Consider the following 21,505-nt stretch of genomic DNA (forward strand, 5'->3'; position numbering starts at 1 on the left):
TTCCGCATTATAACCATGGGCATTGAGAGGTTACGTACAATATACGGTTTGTGGAGGAGTGTATCTGAGGCCACAGAAGAGCAAGGACATCTAGCGGTTGATGTTAACTTGCAGCTACTAGGCTTGCGGAAAACTGCACGCAATTACGTCTGCAAGTCATTGAACAGTGATTTCAAACAGTATAGTGATGTCTGCGATTCGCAGAATGTTAGCCACTGAAGTTGTGAACATCTCATTACTAAATGTGATCAAAATCACCTAAGATCTAATGTCATCTAATATCCTACAGGATACAATCCATTCTCAAATATTGCTCCTCAAAGATGTTTTAGAATACACCACGATCATTGTCTCTTGTCATCACCGTTGTCATGATTTTTACAATGGATCTTTTTTGTCATAGTTGACGGCCTGTGCACATGTCTTCTTTTTCTTCTACATTAGGCAAATTTTCATTCCTTGAATAGAAGACGATTAAAAGGAAGTATACGACAGGTCGTGAGTTCGAACCCCGGCCGGGTCATACCAAAGACTCTAAAATGGTACATACTGCTTTCTCTGCTTAGCACTCAGGGAAAGAGTATGGTGGTTAAACACACAGCACTACCAGTGGACTAGCCCCCTGCTGTAGTGACTTGCACAAAGTTGTGTGGCCCAAGGGCTGCCGAAACGGAGATGGGCGCCGCCTTATGTACTGTCTGGTGCGGGAAGGACTTTAACTTTAACTTTAAAAGGAAGTTGTATTCTGTTGGCATTTAGGATGGAGTGGGAAGGGTTGCGGGGAACTTCTGTCAAACTATCAGGATCTGTTTTTCTTTCTTTCGTTTGTCATTCAGTACCCACCCGCCCCCACAATGTCTCTTGCTAATGTGTCCGCGATAAGAAACAGTGCAATCAGTCAAAAAATTAAAGCTAAAGAAAATCACCAGCTACCCAAAAGGTTGGCACAGGAGGCACGTAGCCGTTTCTCAAAAGTCGTCTGCGCCAGCTGACTTAGAAGTGAAACTCGGAAAAGTCATATTCTTATATGCTATCGGGGGGGGGGGGGGGGAACTGGCACCTGGAGCTAGAATATATAGGATGGATTACAGGCTCAGACTCCCATGTCTCATCGAGTGGACGGGAGCAAAGACGTGGGAAGGTCCTGAACTTGTGTGCGGTGTGCCAAAGTCAACGAACGCAACCTGTCTACGCTAGCTGAAAGACGGTTGGACCGTAAACATTCTTGTATCTGTTGAATGATGTGATGCAGTCCGATTCTCCCTTGTTTTTAGACCTCTATAAGAGCAGTTTATAGGCAGGCCAAAGAAGCCAGCTTCTGCAGATCGCTCACGACCACCACCTTTGAGACCTCAAGCAGGATGAGTGGTGTAACGGCAGTCGTGGTCGCAGTTTCTGCCCTGTTCTTGTTCTCTATCCGCTTAGCGGTAGCAGAGGAAGGCTCGTGTCCGAAGGAGATGGCAAACAGCAACGTCAACAACATCACTGTGGTGGCTCCGCCCGGACCGAGGGGGGACACGGGGCCGCCGGGCCCGAGGGGCGTTCGCGGGGAGAGGGGAGAGACGGGCCGCCCGGGCAAGCTGGGACCGCAAGGCTTGGAGGGCCAGAAGGGTGAGAAAGGAGATCCGGGACAGAAAGGCAGTCAAGGCGCGGAAGGAATCGGCGGTGGAGCTGTATATGTCCGGTGGGGGCGGACGTCGTGCGACGAGGGTGCGGGCACTGTGACGGTGTACTCTGGCATGGCCGGCGGAGCGTGGTACAGCCACAAGGGCGGAGGAGGCAACTACCTGTGCCTTCCTGCAGATCCCGAGTGGGGCTGGCACAAAGATGGTCTTGGGGGTAGGACGACCTACATGTACGGCGCAGAGTACGAAATCCCCGCAGATTCGCCGTACGACGCTGCCCTTCACGACCGCGACGTCCCGTGCGCCGTGTGCCACAGCCTCTCCCGCCGCGCGCAGCTGATGATCCCCGCACGGAAGACCTGCCCGGAAGGATGGACGTGGGAGTACGGAGGCTACCTGATGACTGGCCACCACACCCACAGACGCACGGAGTTCGTGTGCATGGACGGGGAGCCTGAGGTGCTACCCGGCGGGGAGGGGGACCGAAAGGGTGCGCTGTTCTACGTCGTGGAGGCCCGCTGCGGCTCGCTGCCGTGTCCGCCGTACGTGGAGGGGAGAGAGCTGACCTGTGTGGTGTGCACCGTGTAGACATCACAAATCAAGAAACTGGACAGTTTTTTTCAAAATGCCAAACGTACATTGCCAATTGTTTAAAGCCTAAGAATCAAACGTGTTACTTACTGTGACGTCATCTCATTGGAGGATTACTCATTCCAAGACTGGTGTCGTACAGTCGAAAATTTGGGTACGTCCAATTTTTGTGTTGGAAATTACAGTCAAAACTTGTTTCAGTTTTACTTACTTCATGTAGTATTAAAGGCACCCATTTTATGAGGCTTGAAAACTTGAAATATTCTAACTGCTGTAATCTTTATGAAATTGACATTTAATGCCACTGTTTACCACATTTGCGTGCGGATTTCTTATCAAAAGTGCTCAAAAGCGGCACAAAAATAAGCTACATGGTGATACTTTAGTTTCACGCGCCTAGTGTAAATAGACCGATACCATAGCCTCACCCACCTACATCAAAACGTACAAATGCAAAATCAAAACACAAAAATGCAAATATTTGACGGACATGCAGTCACTCTCTCATTGGTCGAACCGCTAATTGTGATGGACAGTCAGGACCAGTCTATTAGGGCTTGGATTTTCTATCAGTTCTCACCACACAACGACATCGTATATTTGCTCCTTTAATGAATGAAGACCTTTATTGCACATTTCTGCCACACTTGGCTAAGTACGGGTCACAACAAAACAAAATACAAGTACCGTTAACGGATATAAAAGAATATGACTATTATTAGATAAATTCTACTTCTCCTCGCTTTTCAGTTATAGTAGATATAAAAGAACAGACGTGTTTTTCAATGGGAGGTTTGTCTAGTCGCATTAGGAATATCAATTTTTGTACAGTACATAAATGTGTGAAGTAGGGGGATAGGTTTTCTACAAGCTTATACAGTTCATTTCTTTCTTTGGTATATCAATATGAAATGGTATAGTGTTATTGAAACTCACTATGTGTAGGAATGACTAGAAATTGGAGTTCTTTTATTCAAGTTTCAAGCCTCATTAAAAGCTCTGGATTCCTTTAAGTTTTACATGTGACATGGTGTATGCAATATTTCTGCTATATAGTATAACAACATGTCAAGTTACATAGCTAACATAGTTAGTCTGGCACTATCGTAGAGACTAGCAGATTCCAGACTTTCTTGAACTGCAATTACGTCTGAAAGCCATTGAACTAACTGCGCTTTGAAACAGTGTGGGGAAGGCTGTGAAATTAGAATACGAATCTTTTAGAGGCAACCAAAGCAATATTAGGGCCCAAAATATGGAAGAAAAAAACGCTGACATCTTTATGGTAGTGACAGTTACTTACACTATTTAATCATTTAGCACATTTGCGTAATGCTTTGAGCATTTCAAAACCGCGCAAAAACTTGCCGTACGGTGATTTCCTTAGTTTCGCGAGCCTGCAAAACCCTGGCGACGATTTTCAGTGAGTTCTCACATCACAACGTCGTATTTTTGCATGATGGACGTCGCTATACATTGTGATAGTGTTGTTTGAACTAATCATGTAAAAATGACTACATAAATTGATTTTCAAAATCCGATTTGCGGGCCCTAATATTACTTGGGTTTCCTTTAATGCTAATTGCTCATTGAGATCAAAAGCAGCCAATGCAAAGATAATGATGATATGTTTATTGTAAGGTTAATTGCAAGCACATGATACATGGTTATAATGGATGATAGTCATATCTAATCTTTTCTAATGTCCTGCAGGCTAGGACACCATTCACTCTCGTGTTGCTAGAAGTACATAAAATGTTTTGCAATGTACCACGACCACCGTCACTCAGCTTCTTTTGACGTTTTACAAATCTGTGATATTTGACTTGTCCACTGTGCAGCTTTTCTAGTCATACATTTGACAATGTTTCATTCCTTAAATGATATTCTGCTGACTTTCAGGAATGATTGGGATGGGTTGATCATTCGAGCCTTGATCCTTGAGAAAGCCACACACAGGCGAAACATGTCGGTGTGGGGTGGAATAAAGTTCTAAACGGGAACTATACGCGGCTACAGCCTCTTTTCTGAAGATGTGGTGTGAGTATGTATGGTTGACTTGAGGTTGCCCACTACTACTGCCTATTTCTTTCTAGTGTTGTTTGCCATAGTAACGACATACCGTCGTTCATGCATTTAAAGTGATGATTTCATATAACAAAGTCGTCCTTTGCAATTAATCATACATATTTCTGATGTTTAAAAAAAAGAGGCAAATTAAGGTAAATATGCTTAATAACGACCCTGATTCGTCCATTTGACGACGTTGCTATTGCCTTATTATGAAAGACATGGCTATCTATAATGAAAGCTCATCTGTGTTGGTAGTAATCATAATACGCTCAACTTTCTTCCAACACTAAGGTATTCACGGATCGAATTTTCGACGACCACTGTAACCGGGCCATACCGTTTCACTGGACAAAGTCAGAGTACTGGACACTGAGCGGGAGTTTTTTTAATGAGAGGTATAAAGGAGGGCCATATACATCAGGGCACTCCAGCCATCACTCAACTAGAGACAATGGGCGTTATAAACTGGTAGGTACGACCAATTGCTGACGTCACGTATCCACCATGACACGTGTCAATAAAGTCACGTGTCTGTAACTCTCGCGAGTTAACGTTTGGCAGTGATTGGTCATTATTGATCCTGAAGACGTTTTATTGGTTTATTGGTCAGAAATTACCAGTGCAATTTCAGCCGGTGCTGAATTGCTGCAGGGTTTGCAATCACATAATACACAACAGATACATATTTGCTCCACACTTGCACTTTGTGGAATTGTCGCTAGGGTCTGGGAGGCTGCCATTCGGCGCCTGCAGGTGACAGTGGTCGTCGAAAATTCGATCCGTGAATACCTTAGTGTTGGAAGAAAGTTAAGCATTGTATTGTGAGATGGCTATTTTATTTTGATGATGTTGTGTTCGGGACCCAGGGGGAAGCCTGTGATGTTCTCCGCCCCGTCTTCCGTCACCACAAGGATGTCGTGCTCACGGTACCCGCCCGCTCCCGGCATGCCCTCGGGAATCGTGATCATCGGCTCCATGGACATGACCATCCCGGGCTCGAGAACGGTCGGGATGTCCTCACGGAGCTCCAAATCTGGCAACGAGAACAGAAAAAAGAAGACTCAGAAGGATTTTCTAGATCTTTGAATTTTTTTCGATTCTATTGGAATTGCAACAGTGCAATACACGTGGGGCACAAGCAGCTATTTACACTTGGGTGGAGTGGGGAAGGTCGTGTAAAGTGCCCTTTTCCCAAGGGCACAAGATCGGTGGATTCGAACCCGGGACCCCTGGGTTCTGAGTTGAAAATCCTGCCGTTACGCCACACGACCCTACTCTAGTCAAGAGTCGCGCTTCATTCAGAGTGAACGTGAACCCAAATGTTATCCCAAAATCCCAAACCGGTTCCCATTAACTCTATTGTTATAGTGACTTCGCACCAAGTCTATCTTTATCAATGCGCAGATTCCAATGTTATTGTTTTAAATTCATAGGCTCATGCAAAAAAAACTTCAGTATTCAGTAGACCTACCCAAATACTAATTAAATATCATCACAGTCAGTCCAGAAGTACTTAAGTCATGATTACCACAAATATCCGGAAGCACACAAATGCACACACACACACACACACACACACACACACACACACACACACACACACACACATACACACACACATGCACACACACACACACACACACACACACACAAACATACAAGCATACACACACACACAACTGCACACACACAAACACACACAAAAATACACACACACATACACACACACACAAACACGCACCAATACACACACACACACACACGCATACATACATACACAAATGCACACACACACACACACACACAAATACACACACACTAAAAACAACACCTCCATTTTCAGGCAACAATCATTATCACCGACCTGCTTCCCTGCCGTAGTAAGTGCACATGACGCCGAAGGAGTGTCCGTAGCCGATAGGGTGGTACTCCAGCAGCCCCTGTTCCCGGTACATCTCGTTCAGCTCTTTAGCGATGTCACAGCAGCGTGCTCCCGGCCGGATGAGCTCCAGACCCCGCCGATGTACCTGGTAGTCACCGGGGTGGGAACAACGGTAGAGAAGTGAGACTTAACAGGTATGTTTTTTGTGGGTTGTGTTCAGCACCAAGGACAGGTATTTTGCGTGCGTTTATGTTGTTCAACACCAAGAACAGGCACGCTGACCTATGTGATCACAGTATCCATCACAGAATGAATAATATGTCTATATTCTTTGGCAAACGAAGGCAAGTCACTGAAAGGACCGACCGTCGACAGAGCTCTATGACCGTCAGTCTTTTTCAATTCACAAGACAGTTGTCGAACACGTGTTTACGAAACATCATGCCACGATTGTCCCAAGACTGGTCCAAATTAAGTCAAAGTCAATGATTTCCCCCCAATTTTCTATTGATGAAACACACAAAAAGGAACGCACAAGGACAAGATGACGACGAGCTCACGTCGAAAAAATCATATAAGCGTCTCCACAATACAAAAACGTACACTTTGTCTAATGATAAAATTTCATCAGGTTGCTTGGTAAGTACTGAATAGAAAGGCTCCTTGTACAAAGCCAAGTGTTTCATTAAACCAATGTTTCGGTGACCGTCTGTCATTTTCCTCAGGACGAATATTCTGACTGGTTTACATCGCATACTTTACCTTTGGGCCGCATCTATAAGCAGCGACGCCTATGCTGCAGTGCAATGTGAACCAGTCAGAATTGCCATGAGGAAGGTGACAGACGGTCATCGAAACGCACCCTCATTAAATCAGGACCCTATTGCTCCACGTTGGCTCTAGCGAAGGGACCCTGATCTTCAGAGCCGTTAGACATGGTTCTGGCGACGTCACCACCAAAACAGCTTCAGCCAATCAGAGGGTTTGCTTCCCCTCATCTGGCGCAGATGCGAAAAGAAAGCTGGGAAGCTATCAACCAATCAGGTTACGTCTCACATCGCCAAATAATGATAGCTCATTAATTATTCATCAGCAACTGTCAGTATCGGCGGCAGAACCATGTCTACCGGCGCTGAAGATCAGGGCCCCTTCGCGAGAGCCAACGTGGAGCGATAGGGGTCCTGATTTAATGAGGGTGCCGAAACGTTGATAGAGTATAACACTTCGTTGTGTGCAAAGAGATTTTCAATTCGATTAATTCCAATGTTGTAAACCCAGCTGTCCTATGACGAATATGACAGGTTACAGGTTGTTTCGCTACATTTCAGTTCGCTACAGTACTTTTCGCTACATGACATGTCGTTTCGCTACATGGTACAAAGTTATTTCGCTACATGGTACAAGTTGTTTCGCTACATGCTCAGTTGTTTTGCTACATTTGAATGTTATTTCTCCAGATAGTCTAGTAACATTAGAAATGATTTTACTACGAACACGTATTGTCAATGAATGGAATCGGAAACCCGCGGAAAATTTATCCTCCGCATGAAGGTGTGAGCCCGATGATTTTCATACGGAGGGCGCTCACGTTCCATACAGCGTACCAGGGTAGGGAAATGTCAACTTACCCAAGGACTGACTCTCCCGGTCACTTATTCCTTTTTTCGCCTAAGTCTAAAGCCCTGGATGGCTAAAAGACATGCTGGCAGAAACAGGCCCACGCTTATGTGTACCATGTAGCAAAAGAACTTTGTGCCATGTGGCGAAACAACTTATGCCTTGTAGCTAAACGACTGTAGTGAACTGACAATGTAGCAAAACAACCGGTTACCATATGACATGATCAGATGGCGATGTGTGGTGCGTACCTAAACCAGAGTTTAGGTTTAGGTTCGGAGTCGAGTCCAGAGGTTAAGGTTCAGGTTCAGATTTGAAAGTCCGGACTTGAACCAATGGAATATGTGTGCTACGAATATTTTTTCCTGTTTCATGTAAAATTGTATATCGGCATATATTTTACATGCAATTTGAGAACTATAATATGCGGAATTATATACAGTCAGTAATTAATGCAGAAGTTTAGTTATAAACACAAAACAACAGTGTTTTCATATTTTTCCAGTGCAAATTTCACGATCTAAGGAAGCTTTAAGATGGTTTCAATCAAAACGGAGTGTAAAAGCGGGAGATTTTTGCAAGTCCGGACTTGATTCCAGATGTCTAGGTTTTTTTGGACTTTTGGTTAGGAACAGGTCCGGGACAGGTCTTAGGTACGCATCACCATTGGCGACTAGCCTTACTTGACAGTTTTTCTCCCACAGGGCGAGGTGGGCGTCAGAGGCGTGGTTCAGGAATGCCGTCCTCTCCAGGGCAGTGTAGTACCTGGAATGTAAGGATAGAGATGTCAACAGGAATTACATCATGTCAACAGTGTTTGATTTGATTTGATTTATTTGCACATTTTAAAATCAGTTTGTAGTACATAATAGAAAAGAATAGAACAAAAAATACACGTGCTTGGGGAAGAAAAAAAGCCATGATGGCTTATACGAGGTCTTCCCCCATCTAAATTAACAAAAATAACATAAATCTAACAATTTATAACATAATTATAGTAGTAAATGATAACAATAACAATATGACAACAAATAAGACAATAATAATAGTAACAAAATGATGACAAAAATAATAATTGATTGCATATAAAAATTATATATTAATCATAGCATAACTCAATACTGAAACTATACAGATTAACACACAGTCCATAGCAGTTAACGAAACATAGCAAATAAGTGTAAGGTGAAAAAAATGAAATTCAACCTTGCTCCCCAAGCATAGGAGTGGGTCCGGCTGGGTTTCGACGTGTTTTTAGGCGGTTTTGTCCGGCTTTCTATTTTGTCCCGTTTATTTATGGTCAGACGTCGTGTCGACCGAACTTCCTTACAAAATGTTTAAACCGATCAATATCAAGTCAACGTTGTCACTTGAAAATAAACGTGAAACAAGTTTAGAGTCATACCCAGCAATCATGGGGAAGACGTTGAGTGACAGGATGTCCCCACTGCGCACGCGCCGTGACGTCAAAGGGTTGTGTGCCCCGTCAGTGTTGATCCCTGAATTGATCCAAGCCCAAGCTGGAGAAAGAGAGAGAAGGGAATAAACATTAATGATATACCCAAAAACTTTGCATGATACCTTGGCTGACACGGCTAGGTTCAACCAGCCAATATGGAGGCCGTGACGTCATAAGCAGCCAACACCATATAAGGAAGTAATTTTGTACTGACTGTTCATGAGTTCGCCATGCGGGTAGGTCCTGGCCACTTCATCGATCATGGTGTTTTTAGCGTGGATCGCCAGCTTGTACTCAGGCACACCCTCCTCTAGCGCCTCCACCACAGCCCACCCGGCCAGGTCAGCTATACGTGCGCCCTCTCTGTTCCAATCCCGCAGAGGAATGGACCACAGATACAGGGATATGGAGAAGAGTAGGAAAGAAACCGACAGAAACAATAAAGGAACAGAAACAATAAAGACACGCTCTTATTTGTTTCAAGAAGCTTTGGGATTTACCTTTTGAGAAGCTTGTCTCCAAAATTAACAAATATATCTCATACTATTAGGATACATTATTTTGATCTTATTGTACTTTTGTAGATACAACAAAGTTGTCAGAATCATGACGATGCATAAAAAAATAAGTTGGACATACACACCTGATAAGCGCGATCTCTTCGTCCGATTTCTTCATGCGCAGGCGCATAGCGGGCTTCGCTATGTCTATTTTCTGCATGTCGGGTACGGCCTGGTTCAGCTTGGTGAAGCCATCTAGCGTCATGTGGTCGAACTCCACACCAAGCGTCATGAGGCCTCGGTCCGCTAGCTCTCTTTGGACCGCGTGGTAGAAGTTGTCGGGCACCCAGTCGGTGTACAAGACGTTCTCGCCTATCTGTGTCCGTCTCCAGGGTTGGCCGCCGTCAACGGCTGCAAGGTGTCAAAAGGAAAAACAAGCCGGCTTTAAATGTGAAAACTGAAAATGTTTCGAGCCCACCGGATGTGAACGAAATACATTTTTCGTAGTTTTTAGCGAAGCTTCAGGAGCGAGCTTAATAGTATGTTTTAGGCCCGTTTCACCAGAATTCCCAGAATCTTACAGGAATCCGTCCGTGGACGCCGCTTGTCACTCTATACCTTGTTAGTAAGGCCTGGCATTCCGGCAAGAATTCCCAGAATTTTACAGGAATCCGTCCGTGGACGCCGCCTGTCACTCTATACCTTGTTAGTAAGGCCTGGCATTCCGGCAAGAATTCCCAGAATTTTACAGGAATCCGTCCGTGGACGCCGCTTGTCACTCTATACCTTGTTAGTAAGGCCTGGCATTCCGGCAAGAATTCCCAGAATTTTACAGGAATCCGTCCGTGGACGCCGCTTGTCACTCTATACCTTGTTAGTAAGGCCTGGCATTCCGGCAAGAATTCCCAGAATTTTACAGGAATCCGTCCGTGGACGCCGCTTGTCACTCTATACCTTGTTAGTAAGGCCTGGCATTCCGGCAAGAATTCCCAGAATTTTACAGGAATCCGTCCGTGGACGCCGCCTGTCACTCTATACCTTGTTAGTAAGGTCTGCCATTCCTGCACAGATGACCTACTTACGTGGTGTCCGGCCTATTTCGTACTATTGGGAGCGTGTCAGGGGGTTACACGGAATCTAGCTAGTGTTCTTGTTTCGAAAAGGGTTTAAAACCCACCCCAGTTGATTTATTATCACAAGAACTTGTTTAATATTATCATGGCAGAACTAAAGAGTGCTACGTTGGTACTTTCTTTACAGTGGAGTAAGATCAACCCAGACACCTTCGCTATGGCAATAATTCTTAATTGCCACGCTAATTTTTTTGTTTTCTGTTTTAACGTTTTTAGGGAACAGTTGGGTGGTGGGAGGTGATCACTTTATGACTATCTATCAATAAGCGGATAATCACTGCTACATTTTGTACTTGCAACTAACTGCCTGGTCCTGGTCTACCTTTAGACTCTATGTTATAGTCCCAAATGTTGCGTAGGTACGCTGTATGTAATTACTAAAACACTAAAGATTAGTGATGTATACCTGTGTAGATAGACTTTGATGACATGCGGTATACAAATCCAAATTTTCGCCAAGAAATCGAAATTTACGCCCTGTGGTGTAGTGGTCTGCGCTTCTGTTACTTACCACATCTGGCTCTGATTACTTGAAACCAGAAGGCCCGAGTTCAACTCCCGGGTAGGACACCTCTGAACAAGAGGCGCATCGAGTCATACCAAAGACTTTCATAAAAATGGTACATACTTATGAAACAGTATGGAAGTTAAACACACTCCACTGCCAGTGGACTAGCCCCTGCTACAGTGATTGCACCACAGTGGCCCAGGGCTATGAAACGGGGATGGGCACCGCCCTATTCACTTTATGGTGTGGGAGGATTTTAACTTTTAACCTAACCATCCAGTATGGCGGACAATGCTTACGTCACGGTCACGTGAGTGCCAACACCTGCGGTGGGAAAACCGGATGTGACGTACCTGCGGATATGGAGAGCACTTTGTCCATGGTGACGACCAGCCCGTAAGGCCTGCCGAATGCAGTGTGCAGAAAGTCGCCGTAGTAGTTGATGTTGTGGTATGACGTGAAGAGGGCAGCGTCTATGTTACTGCTGACCATGAGAGTACGCAGCTGGTTCAGCCTCCGCTGGAGTTCATCCACTGAGAAATTCGGCTGGACCTGCAGGACAGTTAAGCCGGCGTCACAATTCATGTGAGCGTTGGTCGACTTTGTATATCACCCGAAGCTCGCCGAATTTCAAAATCGCCCGAGCGTCGACCGTATTTTCCATTGAAAATCTCGGGTGACGTCCGTCGAACACTAAAAACTACACTGAAAATCCCCCATGAGATGGTACCATTTCTTGTACATGCCAAACATGGACGAAGTCAGAATCGACTAACCTGGTAAAAGGCCAATATTTGGATCAACTTTGATTTCTAAAAATCGCCCGAAGCCCGCGTAATCGACAGGAAGTCGGCCGTACTTCGGCCGAAAATGCACATTCAGCTGAGCTGAATTTCTTATTTGTGACGGGGGCTTAAGGACATATCATATTCATAGGCCCGATTTACACACGTGTTTTTTACACACGCAAAAACATCAGCCTCTCATTGAAGTTAGGAGGGATATGATTCTCCATACTTTAGATTACATTCCAAGACTCTATGTCATGTGATCGAAACGTTTCAATGTGTAGCTGTTTTAGATATGCCCATGGATCACTCTCCGTTTAAGGAATTTCAATAAGCCGTTGTAGACGTCACCTTTTGGCCGTTTCGCATTTCCAAGAGCCGAGCTGTGAAGTCGATCTTCGGCTGGGAACCTGTTGTACATACAGCAAGGAAAATCTCAAATGAATCTCTGTGTCTCTGATTCTGTCGCATTCTGTCATACAAACACACAAATACACATACACACACACACACATACACACACACACACACACACACACACACACACACACACACACACACACACACACAAAGAAACACACACAGACACACACACACATGCACACACATACACACACACATACACACACATATGCACACACACACGCACACACACACGCACACACACACACAAACATATGCACAAACATATGCACACACACACACACAGACACATACACACACACGCACGCACATACACACACACACACACGCACACACACACACATACATACATACATACACGCTTACAACACACTCAAACAAAACGTGCTCTTCCATTCGTCATCACGTAAAATCTTTACCTTACACTCCAACGAAAAAACAACTCCTTACCTGGACTCCCCATTGGTGGTGCACCTGGCCCTTTGCCCGTATGGGAATGCCGCCTTCTTGCGATAACTGCCGGTACAGTAGCTGTCAGCTTATGCAAAATCTTTACCTTACACTCGAACGAAAAAACCTCCTTACCGGGACTCCCCACTGGTGGTGCACCTGGCCCATTACCCGTATGGGAATGCCGCCTTCTTGCGATAACTGCCGGTACTGCAGCTGTCAGCTTATGCAAAATCTTTACCTTACACTCGAACGAAAAAAACTCCTTACCTGGACTCCCCACCGGTGGTGCACCTGGTCCATTGCCCGTATGGGAATGCTGCCATCTTGCGATAATTGCCGGTACTGCAGCTGTCAGCTTCTGCAAATCGGGCAAGCCCTTCTCACAGAGAATCCGGGAACTCGACGCCAGAAGCTTCAACATCTTACACCGGTATTTACAACTGTGTTGAAAATAAAGGTAAGCAGATTCATGATGTCACATGTTTCCTATAACGAAATAGCGACTTCGTGTATTGAATGATTTACTCTCTCCCTCTCTATATATGTAGCTTCAGTTGTCCTGTAAATGTAGACTATTGTAGTCTTTTTGTTCTAGTCATGTTGTCAAAAAATTAACCATCAGCACATGAGGGCCTGCATGGGGGAGTAGTGATTACGAATTACGCAATATTCTCGCCGCCGATGACGAATTACGTTAGATTTTCAGAGCTGATTACGAATTACGTTAAATCACGAGGCTTCCCAACAGACTTCAAGACTTTACACATGATTCAACTATCTAGTTCTGCGTCCAGATGTTATGTTGAATACCTACTTTTGCGGACACCTCCCTGAGAGGGGCCTGCATGGGGGCGTCTCGAGAACGCTCGACGCTAAATTCCGGAGTTACATATGACGCTAATCTCAGTCAGCCTCTCTACGCCCTACTCTAAATTCCGAGTCAAAACACCTAGCGGCTGAACTCTTAGCTTGTGTCAAAACTGGTGATGTTTAGCATCTTGGAGATGACTTGAAAAGCACCTTAATCTAATTCTTTGCATTAAAAACATGAGTGATAATGGCGAATTCAATTTATGGATTACGCTTTACGTTGCATATAGGTGACTGTTATGGTTTACGTAGAAAGAAAGCGAACTAGACTGGCCGTCATTTGCTTTAAGAGCAAATTCAGCATGTTTCGCCCATACTCCTCCTCATGCAAGAAGTGGGCTGTCCCAAAATAACTCCTGGGCAAATCCAAGTTTCTGCATAATCTATGCAAATGAGGTCCTCATGAGCATAACTTATGTCCAGGTGCTTTCACCTTTCCTACAAGTACCTACATGTTGAAGATGACATCCGCAGCTTTTACGGTAAGGGGAATACAACATCATGCATAAATTATGCAAATGAGGTCCTCATTAGCATATGTCATGGTCAGGCATGTGCACTTTTCCTAAAGCTACCTACATCTCAAATATGACATCTGCAGCTTGTACGGTAAGGGAAATACAAGTTTCTGCATGAATTCTGCAAATGAGGTCCTCAGTAGCATAATTCATGGCCAGGTGTGATGACCTTTCCTAACGGTACCTACATCTTAAAGATGACATCCGCAGCTTGTACGGTAAGGGAAATACAAGTGTACGCATAAATCATGCAAATGAGGTCCTCATTAGCATCATTTATGGCCAGATGTGTTCGCCTTTCCTAAAGGTACCTACATCTCAAAGATGACATCCGCAGCTTGTACGGTAAGGGACATACAACTTTATGCATAGATTATGCAAATGAGGTCCTCATTAGCATAATTTATGGCCAGGTGTGTTCGCCTTTCCTAAAGGTACCTGCATCTCAAAGATGACATCCGCAGCTTTTACGGTAAGGGACATACAACTTTATGCATAGATTATGCAAATTAGGTCCTCATGAGCATAATTTATTGTCAGGTGTATTCACCTCTCGTATAGGTACCTACATCTCAAATATAACATCCGTACCATGTAACATAAGGTACATATAACTTTCTGTAATACCATTAGTAGACCTACCCGCTCACATCTGCTTGGTTTTAAGTCCCAGACAGGGGAAGTGTAGGAGGGCTTATGTTACAATATGACCTAGTTCTTGCTGCCGCCAGACACAAAATAACCCAAAATTTCATGACAAAATGGCAAAATACATCATTTTGAAGTAGTGTATGCCAAAAAAAAAAAAATGGGGTCCTTTGGGTAAATATACAATGCACAACTAAACCAAATTTCAGGTCCTTAGGATTCAACACCACGGCACTGGAGGCCATAATGTGCGACTTTTGTCTGAAAATGACCAAAAAAACTCGATAAAATCATTTTAAAAACTTATATCAAAAAAATTTTTAAAGGGTCTAGGGGTATACACGTACTCTACCTGCATACCAAATTGCAGCTAATTTGGTCGACGGACGACCGAGAAGAAGCGATTTGAAGATTTGACAGGAGAAGAAGGAGAAGGAGAAGAATAAACCTTACAAAAACAATATGTTTCGTTGGCGAAACATAACAATTACGGCGTATGTACTGATTACGAATTACGTTGCATTCGGGGAGACTGCCTACGAAAAAGGGTGAATTACGCCTTACGAAAAAGGGCATGCAGGCCCTCGCACATGTTTTCTACGACGAATCAACGAAATAACGACTATTTTCTATGTAGCGTCCTTTCATTCATTCCTGTATAAAACCTGTATAAAATGTAGAATTTGAACAGTCAACATATTCTCACCTGTGAGACAAAATGGACGACCCAAGCTTTGCAGTGTGCAGTGAGGTTAAAAACTTCGTTGGTTACAAGAATGAGGTCTGAAAAGCCACCTAACCGGTCTGGTCATTATCTTTTGTTAGATATTCAGGCCCTTCCTATTAAAGTATTATGTAGTACCCCCCAAGGGGATCGTGTGGTCAGATCTTAAGCCTAATTATGTCACGTGGCCTAGTTATGTCACGTGGCGGTTGTGTGAAGGTGATTGGCACACGCTACAAAAGTAGTTGTGTGGAATTTTATGTGTAGCCTCCGTTGCAAGCTTCTCCCACGGCGATTTGTCAACTTACCGGGGCCAGATTCTTTGGCTGGGGGACCAAATCTGCTTGGGGACCGTACCTGCTGGGGCCCCGTATCTGCTTGGGATCCTGTGACCGCAGATACGCCGCCCCCCACCCCCCCGACCAAAGAAACTGGCCACGATAAGTTGAAAAATCGCCGTGGGAGAAGCCTGCAACGGAGGCTACTTCATGTGTAGGTCTAAAGAAATTGCTCACAACTAACTCAAAGCGCCTGATCGCAAGTTGCACAAAAGCACAGCCAGGTGATTTTACCCTTACCTGACTTGACACACCTTGACTACTCGTATTTGGTACAATCCACGGTCATGGTACACCATGCCACGATGTACTTTGTACGCCTGAAACAAACACGAGAAAACTCAACCATCAACCCACCGACTTTCTGGGTTAAATGTCCTCACGAGAGTAAAGCCGACACAAGAATTAAAAGACATTCAGTAACAGCATCATAAACTCCTCACTATAGGAACTTACGGAGTTTTTGGTAGTACCACAGTCCTATCCGTTTGTAGTCGACGCAATGCGCAATGCGATGTGCTGTGGTTAAGACGACAGGGAAACTTTGTACGTATACGTGTGGGTGACCTCGAACTGTTTGTGCACAGCTAAATGGCCTAATGACCTAATAACACACTGTCTAGCAGCTCATTCCGATTCGGGTAAGTGGAAAGACCGGTATAGGTATGGTACAGTACAGTACATACGAAGGCCCATAAGTACAATGTGAGCCTATTTCTATTCACTGTGGGTACATGTTCTCATTGAATGTCTACTTTCGTTTTTTTCAAATCAATGTATCTTCATACAAAATTTTAATGTAGACAGGAGATAGATTTCTGCTTATTAGTTTATGTAATTCTCAAATTTGGCCTGACAAGGGGAATGCAAAGCACTGAAAGTTCTTTGTATCTGCATATCTATATATCCGGTATAACCGTCCTTCGACGTAACACACCAGCTTCGCAGGCACGCGGCGCGACAGTAGCTGGTTATATTACACTGAACGACCAGACATTTGCACATCTAGCTACAAGTGTTTTTTAAAACTATCCAGCGAAGATGCCTCGTTTTCTTTGTCAGGAATTTTAGTGAGCACATGTACACTTAATATTCATGATATTGCCGACTGCGATCTCGTATAGTACCCCATGCAGACCCTCTTGAAAAGTTTATTTGCCAGCAGTCTATTTCTTTGAGAAATACTGGAGTTGACGCCCACGGCTTGTAACTGTGTCACTGTCGGTTGGGAAGATAACGGACCTAGGCTGGCTTGGACATGAATAAGGTTCAAATTCTTTTGTTGTGTGTCCTGGTTGCTGTGTCAGGAAGTCAGGAAGCATCTAGGATACGTCGACAGTTCAATTTTGGTGGGTTACATTGTATATCAGTCTTTTTTTCCTTCCGTAGTGCCCTTGATGAAACAGGGTCAAGATGTATTAACTGCATGAGCGTCCATTTTTATCAATGTGCCGCGTTTGAACGTTTGTGTAGTGCTATATTTTCTTCATTTCATCAGAATGGTAATGTAAAATTGATCTCGATTGACTCATTTGTATTTCCAAACCTAGACGTATGTACGATGTTCATGTCGTGGGGCGTTTGGAGCGCTTGCAGTGCCCCGTGTGGAAACACAGGCACGCAGACGCGCGCAGCGATGGGATCTGTCGGCTGTCCCGACGTGGACCCTGAAACCCGGCCCTGTAACCGGTTCTGTAACAACGGAGGAACACCGCTGGCTTCGTCGTGTTCGTGTTCACTGGACTTCTGGGGCACCTGCTGCGAAAATTGTGAGTTTTATCATATCAATAAACGAGGTGCACATCTATCAAGGTCGTTATTATCATTCGCCCAAGGTGTGCAATCAACAAAGTCTGAGTTCTCCATACTGTAGGAAGGAATAGAAATGTGTATTTGCCTTAATTCATCCGAATACTAGTGCCCCTTTTTTAATTTTTCGCATAAAACACGGGCTTATTCGGAATATGATTGACAACATATTGATGATACACTCCTGAGCCGATGAAGACCTGTTGGTCTCACTACTGTCACATATGGTAGATAAGACAAAATACACGCCAGCAGGAGCATAAGCGCGCACATCCACAGTCTGATTTCAGAACTTACAGGGTGAATTCCGAGATTTATGAATATCCACAGGTGCATACGAGGCTTTCCATAATGTCTATAATAACATTAAGTATTGCTTTTTATCCTGTCTAGAATTTTCGAAATTTGTACCCATAACATTGTCGTAGATATTCCGTGATAATCAACTGGAGCCAGAGAAGAAACGTACGGAAAACAAAATGCTAATTGTGGAGGCCTTATCCAGTTTCTGGGTCACACAAGTCACATGTTTGTGTTTACTTGGCCCTTCATTGGACAATACGAAGCGTCACTACAACAAGCAGTTTAAGTCTATAAAAACCGAGAAGTGCCCTTTGGATGTACTTTTTATCCTGGTGCATGACAAGTTTGATTAGGATACTGTAAAACATTCGCCTGATTTTGTCAAAGGCTTCACAAAAAAAGTGGAACGGGGCGCGGCTGACGGATTTGACATCTCGACGTGACATCTCATACGTCATGACCACAATGATGTAATCAAATCACAGAAGACCACGTGCTGCCTTGAACTCAACTAGTCCGTTGCCACCCGGCCTACGCTGCAAAGGTTCTGGTTGTTTTACCAACGTTGACATTTCACCAATCGCCGGAGATCAGCTGACACAGGCCAAGTTGAATGCCTCAGTCGAGCCCAGAAGGTGCAGCGTCGATGACGATGATCCGGACACTTGTCGTAACTTTATTTTGTACAGGTGAGGAAGGATCAATTCTGTTAAGCCCCCGTCACAAATCAGAAATTCAGCTCGGCCGACGTGTTGGCGAGCTTTAAATTTGCATTTTCGGCCGAAGTACGGCCGACGTCCTGGCGATTACGCGGGCTTCGGGCGATTTTGAGAAATCAAAGTTGATCCAAATATTGGCCTTTTACCAGGTTAATCGATTCTGACTTCGTCCATGTCCAAGAGATAGTACCATCTCATGGGGAATTTTTAGTTTTTAGTGTTCGACGGACGTACCGGAGATTTTCATTGGAAAATACGGTCGACGCTCGGGCTATTTTGAAATTCGGCGAGCTTCGGGCGATCTACAAATTCGGCCGACGCTCGCATGAATTGTGACGCCGTCTTAATGAAGTCCGTACGTTTTCTTCCGTACCAACCGTCATTGGGAGAACTCCTTTTGTTTTAGAGCTAAACAAAAAATTGTAAATAATGTCACGCCAGAAAACTTTGATGAACTTTGACAAAATTTGGCAGGGACTGTCCGAAAAACAGAATCATCTTTAAAACTGGTGTATTTGTGCTCAAGGCAGGGTGCATCAAACACGGGGAGTCAGCCCAGGGTTGCGAGCCCTCCGAGTCACCAAACTTAACGTAAAATGAACCTTAACGGTGATATATAACTTGATGTTCCATGAACAAGCACGTACAAAACTTAATCCCCCACTGTTTGAATGTCTAGAATAAAACGGAAACCAGAATATGACATCCTTGCGCGCATCAATTTTATTCCGTTTCCGAACAAAATTGAGACCGTCAAATAGGGGTGGGTCCAACTCAACAATGTCGTCGGGTCTACGTGACAAGCATCACCAACCGAATGGAGGAAACGCAAACAGCCAGCGCAAAAATTTGCTGGGTCACCTAGGAATGTTGACATTAAATGGATAATACAAACTAAGCTTCTACGCTGCAAACAGTTAGCGAACAGACAAAGTCCATTATTTGATCGATCAGATGCGCCCGTCGGATGCGATCTCAATCCAGGTTTGGATATGAGACATGATAAAATATCTTGCTGTCATCCACGCGATCAGTCAGCGCATTCTAAAGATGATAAATAATATTCTTGGCTTTCACATGCAAAAGTATCAAATCCTTCTGTTTGGTGTCTTGGTGATTCTGTTAACGAACCAAGAAGTTCTGGCATGGCGGCGGCGACGATTTTCAATTCGGAGACGTCGATCATCATGTAGCTATTCCTGGAGCAGTTGGAGTGCCTGTAGCGCCCCTTGTGGAACCTCGGGCACGCAGACGCGCACAGCTAGCGGCTGTGGAGCCCCGGGGCCACAAACCCAACCCTGTAACCGGTTCTGTGACATCGGAGGGACACCGATGGCTTCTTCGTGTTCCTGTTCTCTTAACTTCTGGGGCACCTGCTGCGAAACCCGTGAGTCTTGCGTTAGCGTGTCTATTAATGGCTGTAAAGCTAACATTCTATCCCTTTTATCCATTATAAGCCGAAAGTACAGAAATGTACAGGGTGGTTGCTAGGGATCATCCCCAACGCTTAGGAATCATTCCCACTGCTTTTTTCCAGCGTAGCTGTGACTCTGATAGACATTTTGTGTGGTAATTCGCTTTTATTCATTTTTTTTCCCTTGACATTCATATAATGTTGTTGGAATGTGTTGTCTACTCTGTGAGATTCATGTTCGAAGGATTTTTTCCTACTTAGATAAATTTTGGTTCTTTTCAACAAACTTACTTGTCTACCTATGATGATTGTTAAACACTGAGAATGGAAGAAAACATTTTTGGCATTGGGAGTCATTGAATATGCAAGAACAGTATTACGAGGCGGTACCAAAATCTGTTGCTAGTTATAACGGTTTTAGTGGTGTCACTTAAAGGAAGATTTTAATTACTTCTACTACATCTTCAGGATTTGAGACAAAACAATAATCAAAGACCAATACTTGCTTTGAAATGTAAACACAGAGAGAGTTTGCCCCATGTTCATACTTCGCGTTGCCCTTTTGTCTGCAGTTTTCTAAATTTGCCCTTTGCAAACTACTGCCCAGTTCATCGAAGAAAAATGCTCAACTGTCCACCAAAAGACCGAGAACCATTTGCACAGTCGCTAGGCCACCCAAGGGGTAAAGATAATGTTGACGTCTGTGATATGTACATTAGCACGGCCGATATTTGCTTCTCACACGGAAATGTCTTGGTTTGGGCAGAGTGGGATATTGGACGCCGTGGGCAGCGCTACTTTGTGTTACTCAAATTAGTGATAAATGAATACGTGTATACGGTGGAGAAGCGCGATCATCGCGTACTGGACTGTGATCGGCGTATCTACTGTTGTAGGCACAATACATATATAGTCCGTTTGTGCGTCGACTTTTACCGCTGCGGGTAAATTGTTGTCGAATATTACCTCAGTTGATCAGTCTAACTCTGTAGGACCATATCGTTCAAGATATAATAATAATAATGATAATGGTTTTAATTGGTCAGAAATTACCCGCAATGGCAGCCTTTCTAGCGCTGAATTGATGCAGGGTTTTACAGGTTTCACACC

General features: G+C 44.3%; 2 protein-coding genes across 4 annotated transcripts; one reads left to right on the forward strand and one right to left on the reverse strand.

Moving 5' to 3' along the window:
* Positions 1-1,304: 1,304 nt before the first annotated feature.
* LOC136429352 (short-chain collagen C4-like) lies at positions 1,305-3,037 on the forward strand. The gene has a single exon (XM_066419201.1). The coding sequence runs from the start codon at positions 1,362-1,364 to the stop codon at positions 2,211-2,213; it is 852 nt and encodes a 283-aa protein (XP_066275298.1). The 5' UTR covers positions 1,305-1,361; the 3' UTR covers positions 2,214-3,037.
* Positions 3,038-3,833: 796 nt separating this feature from the next.
* LOC136431306 (creatinase-like) lies at positions 3,834-16,761 on the reverse strand. 3 transcript variants are annotated; one of them, XM_066422635.1, is made up of 10 exons: positions 16,607-16,761; positions 13,320-13,492; positions 12,528-12,586; positions 11,742-11,940; positions 9,891-10,158; positions 9,462-9,610; positions 9,194-9,308; positions 8,472-8,553; positions 6,154-6,316; positions 3,834-5,322 (listed from the first exon to the last, which is right to left on the reverse strand). In XM_066422635.1, exons 2-10 carry the CDS (start codon positions 13,471-13,473, stop codon positions 5,120-5,122), a joined length of 1,392 nt encoding a protein of 463 aa, XP_066278732.1. In that variant the 5' UTR covers positions 13,474-13,492; positions 16,607-16,761; the 3' UTR covers positions 3,834-5,119. The 3 variants fall into 3 exon arrangements, with proteins under 3 accessions (XP_066278732.1, XP_066278731.1, XP_066278733.1); XM_066422634.1 differs by lacking the exon at positions 16,607-16,761 and adding an exon at positions 15,795-15,901; XM_066422636.1 differs by lacking the exons at positions 13,320-13,492; positions 16,607-16,761 and adding an exon at positions 13,050-13,141.
* Positions 16,762-21,505: the final 4,744 nt, after the last annotated feature.

This window comes from Branchiostoma lanceolatum, chromosome 3 (genome assembly GCF_035083965.1).
Source record: "Branchiostoma lanceolatum isolate klBraLanc5 chromosome 3, klBraLanc5.hap2, whole genome shotgun sequence".
Taxonomy (NCBI): Eukaryota; Metazoa; Chordata; class Leptocardii; order Amphioxiformes; family Branchiostomatidae; genus Branchiostoma; species Branchiostoma lanceolatum.

Excerpts from the sequence above, each read along its gene's own strand:
- LOC136431306 (XM_066422635.1), bottom strand. The coding sequence starts at position 13,473 with ATGTTGAAGCTTCTGGCGTCGAGTTCCCGGATTCTCTGTGAGAAGGGC. Across the intron at positions 11,941-12,527 it reads AAATGCGAAACGGCCAAAAG|GTCCAGCCGAATTTCTCAGT; the intron begins GTGACGTCTACA and ends ACTGTCCTGCAG. Across the intron at positions 8,554-9,193 it reads GTCTTCCCCATGATTGCTGG|GTACTACACTGCCCTGGAGA; the intron begins GTATGACTCTAA and ends CTTACATTCCAG.
- LOC136429352 (XM_066419201.1), top strand. The coding sequence starts at position 1,362 with ATGAGTGGTGTAACGGCAGTCGTGGTCGCAGTTTCTGCCCTGTTCTTG.